This window comes from Chanos chanos, chromosome 9 (assembly GCF_902362185.1).
Source record: "Chanos chanos chromosome 9, fChaCha1.1, whole genome shotgun sequence".
Lineage (NCBI taxonomy): Eukaryota > Metazoa > Chordata > Actinopteri > Gonorynchiformes > Chanidae > Chanos > Chanos chanos.
In genome coordinates, this window is record NC_044503.1 from 38522250 (window position 1) to 38529749 (window position 7500).

At 46.6% G+C, this 7500-nt stretch overlaps 1 protein-coding gene across 1 annotated transcript in view; it reads left to right on the forward strand.

Annotated features, from left to right (window-relative positions):
• The window catches only part of itga10 (integrin, alpha 10), a 40237-nt gene that overhangs the window by 22068 nt on the left and 10669 nt on the right, over positions 1-7500 (forward strand). Inside the window, exons 9-15 of the mRNA XM_030784701.1 lie at positions 1-69; positions 1960-2033; positions 2572-2716; positions 3405-3553; positions 5126-5269; positions 5819-6022; positions 6626-6756. The exon at positions 1-69 is cut by the window's left edge and continues 97 nt beyond it. Coding sequence (XP_030640561.1) covers positions 1-69; positions 1960-2033; positions 2572-2716; positions 3405-3553; positions 5126-5269; positions 5819-6022; positions 6626-6756 — 916 coding nt within the window. The remainder of the gene's footprint in view (positions 70-1959; positions 2034-2571; positions 2717-3404; positions 3554-5125; positions 5270-5818; positions 6023-6625; positions 6757-7500) is intronic.

Genomic DNA, 7500 nt, shown 5'->3' on the forward strand with positions numbered 1-7500 from the left:
ACGTGACGGACGAGGCCGCCCTCAACGACATCGTGGACGCGCTCGGAGACCGAATCTTCAGCCTGGAGGGTGAGGAACCACGCCGCACCTCTCTTAACTGGCAGAGGCGCTGAGACCGTCCCGTGACCCAGATCTGGGACAGAGCTTCCAAAACTGGCAGTGGAAAGCAGAATGTTCTGGAAATGATGTCATGAGTGGCCAGGCTGTGGGAGCCACAGCTGTGAAGTAAAAACTTCAATGAGCAGTTTGACCATCAAAAGTATCTAAAACCCGCCTACAGACACAACACTCCTGTCAGCTGGTGGTTGTTGATGTTTAGGGAAAAAATGTTTGGGTAGGGATAGGGCCTGAAGAGAGTGGGAGGGATCACTCCCTGCTAACTGTGAAGGGTAATAAATAAAGGAGACAAACAAGGGCTAAAGAGTGTAGAAGTCTATTAGCTGTCAAATCCCTGTCATTTTCAAACAATCAGATCAGTTAAAGAGTCTGGAAGTCTGACACCTCTCGCTTTAAACCAATCAAATTAGTTAAAAAGTGTAATAGCTGTCAAATCCCTGTCATTTTCAAACAATCAGATCAGTTAAAGAGTCTGGAAGTCTGACACCTCTCGCTTTAAACCAATCAAATTAGTTAAAAAGTGTTATAGCTGTCAAATCCCTGTCATTTTCAACCAATCAAATCGGTTAAACCAGCTCGAGAGTGTAGAGGTCTAACATCTGTCATTTTAAACAGGTTAAATTCGTTAAAGAGTCTGTATTTAAGAGTCTTGAGGTTTTATACCGACTTCTGTTTGACACATGGTTGTGTACGGTCGATGGGAGAGAGAGAGAGAGAGAGAGAGAGTGAGAGAGAGAGAGAGAGAGAGAGAGAGAGAGAGAGAGACAGAGAGACAGAGAGAGAGAGAGAGAGAGAGAGAGAGAGACAGAGAGACAGAGAGAGAGAGAGAGAGAGAGAGAGAGAGTGAGAGAGAGAGAGAGATGGGCAGTGCCACCGCAGGGCGAACCTCCAGAGAGACGAGAGGAAAACGAACAAAAAGAGCCCTTGCCATCTTGGCTCAGAGGAAACGGGGAGGGAGGGGGGGGGTTAAGGAAGGGAGAGGAAAGGGTTGAGACAGAGCGAAAGAGAAGTAACAAAAACGGGAGGAAGGGTGAGCGTACGAGGCGGCCGGAGAAGCGCCGTGGGCAGGATGCAGTGCCCAGGTTTGGTGAGGACGCCCAAAGTCTTCAGAGACTTGGATCACAGACTTAGGGCGGAGGATGACTTCAGAGAAAGGTCCGGGCAGCTGATGCCCTATTTTTTTTTTTAACTCTGGTTGTGAGGACACTGACCTCCAGTCATTCGGTAAAGGAGCACACGCCCTGATTTACACACCATGGCTTATACACCCTTGATCTACAGCATGTACCCTCCACTGCTATATACTGGATCCTGCTTTACCTTCACATATACAGTATGTGTGTGTGTGTGTGTGTGTGTGTATATGTATATATATATATATATATATATATATACACACACACACACACACACACACACACATATAAATGCATTGTTTAAATCACAGCAGTCACAGGTCTAATTATAAAATTCATATGTGTAATTTTATATATGAAATGTCTGCCCACTGTTTACCAGTTGCATAAGTTAACAATGCAATAGTTACATTGGTAATACTTACCGAGACAAGCTAAGTTGCTTGGCACATAGTGTTAGACTTCAGCAGTGGAGAAAACCTGATGAAAGGTGAAACGTTACCATGAAATGTTAACGTTAAAGTTCGTTTAATATCACTGTAATATTTTAAGCCTGGCAGAAGATGAAAAGTTAACTGAGCGTTTGTTCAACACTGATGTAGCATTTTAATAACAGTGTAGAGGCCTTGTGTGTAAAGTGAAATGTTAACTGAGCGTTTGTTTAACGTTAATGTCATGTTTTTGTGTGTGTGTGTGTGTGTGACAGGGACACTGGGATACAATGAAAGTGCCTTTCTAATGGAGATGTCTCAGATCGGTTTCTCAACGCACGTTCTGGACGTGAGTGTCTCTGAGTTTCAGGTCGCAAAGAACATCCTCTTCCAACCGTAGCTGGGTTTAAACTCACCTCACTGCTCTTGTTGTTGGAGACAACCCAATAAAAAACGCTGTGAAAACGTTGTTGGAACATTGTGAGGACATTTTGGAAAACATTGTCAGAACATTGAGAGGACATTTTGGAAAACATTGTCAGAACATTGAGAGGACATTTTGGAAAACATTGTCAGAACATGGAGAGGACATTGTGAAAACATTGTTAGAACGTTGAGAGGACATTGTGAAAACATTGTTAGAACGTTGAGAGGACATTGTGAAAACATTGTCAGAACGTTGAGAGGACATTGTGAAAACATTGTCAGAACGTTGAGAGGACATTGTGAAAACATTGTCAGACCGTTGTCAGAACATTTTTGTAGAACTTGGTTGGAACATGACGATGGTGTTGTGTGGATGTTTTGAGGCTTTGTGAGGACATTTCACCACTCACATTAGTGCTCTGTGTGTACTTCCCCGTCTGCTCTCTGGTGTGCTGTTTTAGGACGGGGTGCTGTTCGGTATGGTGGGGGCCTATGACTGGGAGGGAGGGGTTCTGAAGGAGGGGACAGACGGCCGGATCATGCCCCCACGGGAAGCTTTCGAGAAGGAGTTTCCTCTGGAGCTGAAGAATCACGCTGCTTACTTAGGTAACGTTTCCACAACGTTTCCTCAACAATTCAGCAAATTAGAAACTTATTTACAACCTTCCTGCAACCTTTCCTCAACGACTTATTTCCAGGATTTACTCAACCTCAAGCGAACTGTCTAAACTCACTGTCAGTTAGCCTCTGTCTGTGTGTGTGTGTGTGTGTGTGTGTGTGTCTGTCTGTCTCTATGCTTGTCTGTCTTTCTGATTTAATGTGTGTGTGTGTGTGTGTGTGTGTGTCTGTGTGTGTGCGTGCACGTGTGTTTGTGTGTGTGTGTGTGTGTGCACGCGCGCATGCATGTGTGTTTATGGGTGTGTGTGTGTGTGTGTGTGTGTGTCTGTCTGTCTGTCTGTCTGTCTGTATGTATGCTTGTCTGTCTTTCTGCTTTAATGTGTGTGTGTGTGTGTGTGTGTGTGCGCGCGCGTGCATATGTGTGTGTGTGTGTGTGTGTGTGTGCGTGTGCGCGTGAATGTGTGCTTATGGGTGTGTGTGCGTGTGTGTGTGTGTCTGTCTTTCTGTCTGTCTGTATGCTTGTGTGTCTCTCTGCTTTAATGTGTGTGTGTGTGTGTGCGTGTGCGCGTGAATGTGTGCTTATGGGTGTGTGTGCGTGTGTGTGTGTGTCTGTCTTTCTGTCTGTCTGTATGCTTGTCTATCTTTCTGCTTTAATGTGTGTGTGTGTGACACCCAGGTTACACAGTGTCATCAGTGATAGTGGGAGACTGGAGGAGGCTGTATGTTGCTGGGGCGCCCAGGTTCAAACATAAGGGAAAGGTCATCCTGTTTGACCTCACACCTGACAATGATGTCATCATCACACAGGCTCTCAACGGAGAACAGGTACATCTAACAACACGCTCTCTCTCTCTCTCCCTCTCTCATGCACTCCCCCTCTCCCCCTCTCTGTCTCTCTGTCTCTCTCTCTCTCTCTCTGTCTCTCTCGCTCTCTCCCTGTCTCTCTCTCTCTCTCTCTCTTTCTCATCTGTCTGGTGTCATAACCTTCAGTTCCCTTTCTTCCTTGTCACATTTTTAACACTTCCACTGTCTGTCTCTTTTCCCTTTACCCTTTTCCTGCTCTCTCTCTCTCTCTCTCTCTCTCTCTCTCTCTCTCTCTCTCCCTGTCTCTCTCTCTCTCTCTCTCTCTCTCCCTGTCTCTCTCTCTCTCTCCTTCTCTGTTTTTCTCTCTCATTTTGGGCCTCTTTCTCTCTCTACCAGGCAGGTATTTAGGGTTAAAAAAGAAACAAACTGTAAATCTCTCTCTCGCTCTCTGTCTCTCTCTCTCTCTCTCTCACACACACACACACACACACATTTTATGTTTCCTCTCTGTTACACTGACTTCTTCTGTTTCAGTCTAAATGTTTTCCTCGGGTTTTCTCTCCTTTTATGCCTCTCCCACACTCACTCGCTCTTTACCTCTTTCTCCTTTTCATTCCTCCTCTCTCACACTCTCGTTCATACGTTTATTTTGATATCAAATGGAAAAACAAACCCCGTTTTCACTTTCTCACGCCCCCCCCCCCCTCTCTCTCCGATTCACCTCGCGGTTTAATATGTCTCCATTCCTCTGTCATTTTTCTGTCCACCTACACAAACACAGAGAGAGAGAGAGAAAGAGAGACAGAGAGAGAGACAGGGAGAGAGAGAGAAACGGGGAGAGAGAGAGAGACAGAGAGAGAGAGAGAGAGAGAGAGAGAGAGAGAGAAAGAAAGACCTCTCAACATCTCCTGGGTCCACCTTTTCCTTTCATCACATTCGTTCGTCCCAGCGTTCACGCTGCACTCGTCTGTTTCTCTCCCTCAGTCACTCCATTTATTCTTCCCCCCTCCGCTCTGCTGCTCCTCCGTTCAGAACCGTTCTCTGCCTGTCCGTACCTGTCCTTATGAGGACCCTCTCTAATCTCCCTCTGTATACTGTCACTTAGCCATCCTTTAACAAGATCATCTCATCGCCTTTTCTCTCTATCTCTCTCTGTCTCTCTTTCTCTCCGTCTCTCTCTCTGTCTCTCTTTATGATGACTTAGGTCTTATTTTTATTTCTGTATTGGAGTGTTGTATATTTTTAGGGGTGGGACAATTTGGGATTATTGGTACCAGGGTACCAAAGACTCTGTCTGTCTCTGTTTCTGTCTCTGTCTCTCTGCAGTCAAATTTAGTCAGGTTATGGTAGTAGACAGCAAGGTGTGTGTGTCTCTCTCTCTCTCTCTCTCTCTTTCTCTCTCTCTCTCTGTGGTCAGATTGGGTCATGTTATGGCAGTATGTCGTGTGTGTGTCTCTCTCTCTCTGTGTGATTAGATTGGGTCGTATTATGGCAGTAAATTGTGTGTGTGTGTCTCTCTCTCTGTGTGGTCAGATTGGGTCGTATTATGGCAGTAAGTCGTGTGTGTGTGTCTCTCTCTCTCTGTGTGGTCAGATTGGGTCGTATTATGGCAGTGAGGTGTGTCCTGTGGATGTGGATCAGGATGGGATTACAGACATCCTCCTGGTGGCTGCACCCATGTTCCTGGGCCCCGGCAACAAGGAGGCAGGAAAAGTCTACATCTACTGCCTAGATGGGGTAAGAGTCTGCACTGTGTGTGTGTGTGTGTGTGTGTGTGTGTGTGTGCACGCATCTTGTTTCTTGTCTGTGTCTTGACTAGAACATTCTATAACATATTACAATATAACACACATAGTTTCATATTTATCAATATTTTTTATTTTTTTCATATTTATACGCTGAACTAAACTTAATGCAGATTATGCATAAATTTCACTGAGAGCTACACAGGACATGAGCTTGCATTTTACTCATTTTACCCCCACCCCCCACCCTCTCTCACTCTCTCTCACTCTCTCCCTCTCTCTCCCTCTCTCTCTCTCTCTCTCTCTCTCTCTCTCTCTCTCGCCCTCTCTCTCTCTCTCTCTCTCTCTCTCTCCCTCTCTCTCTCTCTCCCTCTCTCTCTCTCCCTCCCTCTCCCTCCCTCTCTCTCTCTCTCTCTCTCTCTCTCTCTGTCTCTCTCTCTCCCTCTCTCTCTCTCCCTCCCTCTCTCTCTCTCTCTCTCCCCTCTCTCTCTCTCTCTCCCCTCTCTCTCTCTCTCTCTCCCTCCCTCTCTCTCTGTAACAGGAGGGCTTTGCTCCTAACGGCACTCTGCAGGCGCTGAAGAAATCCCAGGATGCTCGGTTCGGTTATGCCATGGCTGTGGCTCCAGATCTGAACCATGACGGCTACGCTGACGTGCTGGTGGGGGCACCCCTGGAAGACGATCACAAGGGGGCGCTGTACGTCTACCACGGAGAGGAATACTACATCATCCCAGAGTGCAAGCAGGTAAAACCCGTGTGGCCCACAGTCACACCTCAGTCTGGCTGGAGACAGATGTTTCATCACCATCAAATACTACTCACGTTTCTCTTCTAGTACCAATGCAGGTTGCGTTTTACAGTGTAATAAAATGATCTTCTGTCAAAACTGATTTAGAACAACAGAAACTTGGCCCAAAATGATGATTAAAAAAAAAAAAAGAATTTACATTAATTGTGAAACCCTGTCCTTTTCTCTGTTTTACATTCCTCTCTCCTTCTACAATTACTCTCTGTCTACCTTACTCTGTCTTTCTGCCTCTCTGTGTCTGCCCCTGTTCCCTGTCTCTCTCTCCCTGCCTGTGTGTGTCTCTCTCTGCTCCCTTGTCTCTCTCTCCCTGTCTGTGTGTGTCTGCCTCTGCTCCCTGTCTGTGTGTGTCTCTCTCTGCTCCCTTGTCTCTCTCTCTCCCTGTCTGTGTGTGTCTCTCTCTCCCTGCCTGTGTGTGTCTCTCTCTGTTCCCTGTCTCTCTCTCCCTGTCTGTGTGTGTCTCTCTCTGTTCCCTGTCTCTCTCTCCCTGCCTGTGTGTGTCTCTCTCTGCTCCCTTGTCTCTCTCTCCCTGTCTGTGTGTAGCGTATCTCGGGCTCGTCTCTGTCCTCAGGCCTGCAGTATTTTGGTCGTAGTGTCAGTGCTCTAATAGACCTGGATGGAGATGAGCTGCTGGATCTGGCCGTGGGAGCCCAGGGCAGCGCCGTTCTGCTCAGGTACAGTACTGTACTGTACGCATCATCAGTGTTCCGCCTCCGTACTGTACGCATCATCACTGTTCTGCCTCCAGACTGTACGCATCATCACTGTTCTGCCTCCATACTGTACGCATCATCAGTGTTCTCAGGGTTCTGCCTCCATACTGTACGCATCATCAGGGTTCTGCCTCCATACTGTACACACCATCTATATGATGCCAAAGTCCACTCTTCATCAGTGAGATACTCAATAACGCCGGTGCCAGTGCCGGTGCCAGTGCCGGTGCCAGTGCCGGTGCCAGTGCGGAGCCAGTGCTGCCTTGGTGCCTTTTGAGAACCGGCCCGCATTTCCACAGGTTTGGGAACTGAACGCTACGTAGCGAAAGTCTGGGTAAATTCCGTGGGGAAAAAATAATGTCGGACAGAACTGATCTGCTTGCTTTTTGCTTTTATGCTAGGCTTCCACACAGTGAAACACCTCACGAATTTTGCCCAAAAACTTTTCACTCTGGGGCGAAATTCATGAAAATAGTAAGTCTGTCACCTAGCTCAAAAATTTAAAAGAGTGTTCAAACGATGAGATTGAGTGTTTTTTCTACCACTCTGGGTCCGACTACATTCATGTAAAATGTAAACAACAGCCCGTGTTGATGTAGATACAAATTATTGCCCATACATTTTTTAATCGTATACATGTTTTCATGCTACATACAGCCTTTAGCCTACCACTATCTTGGTAAGACCTTTTTTGTTACTCCCGCC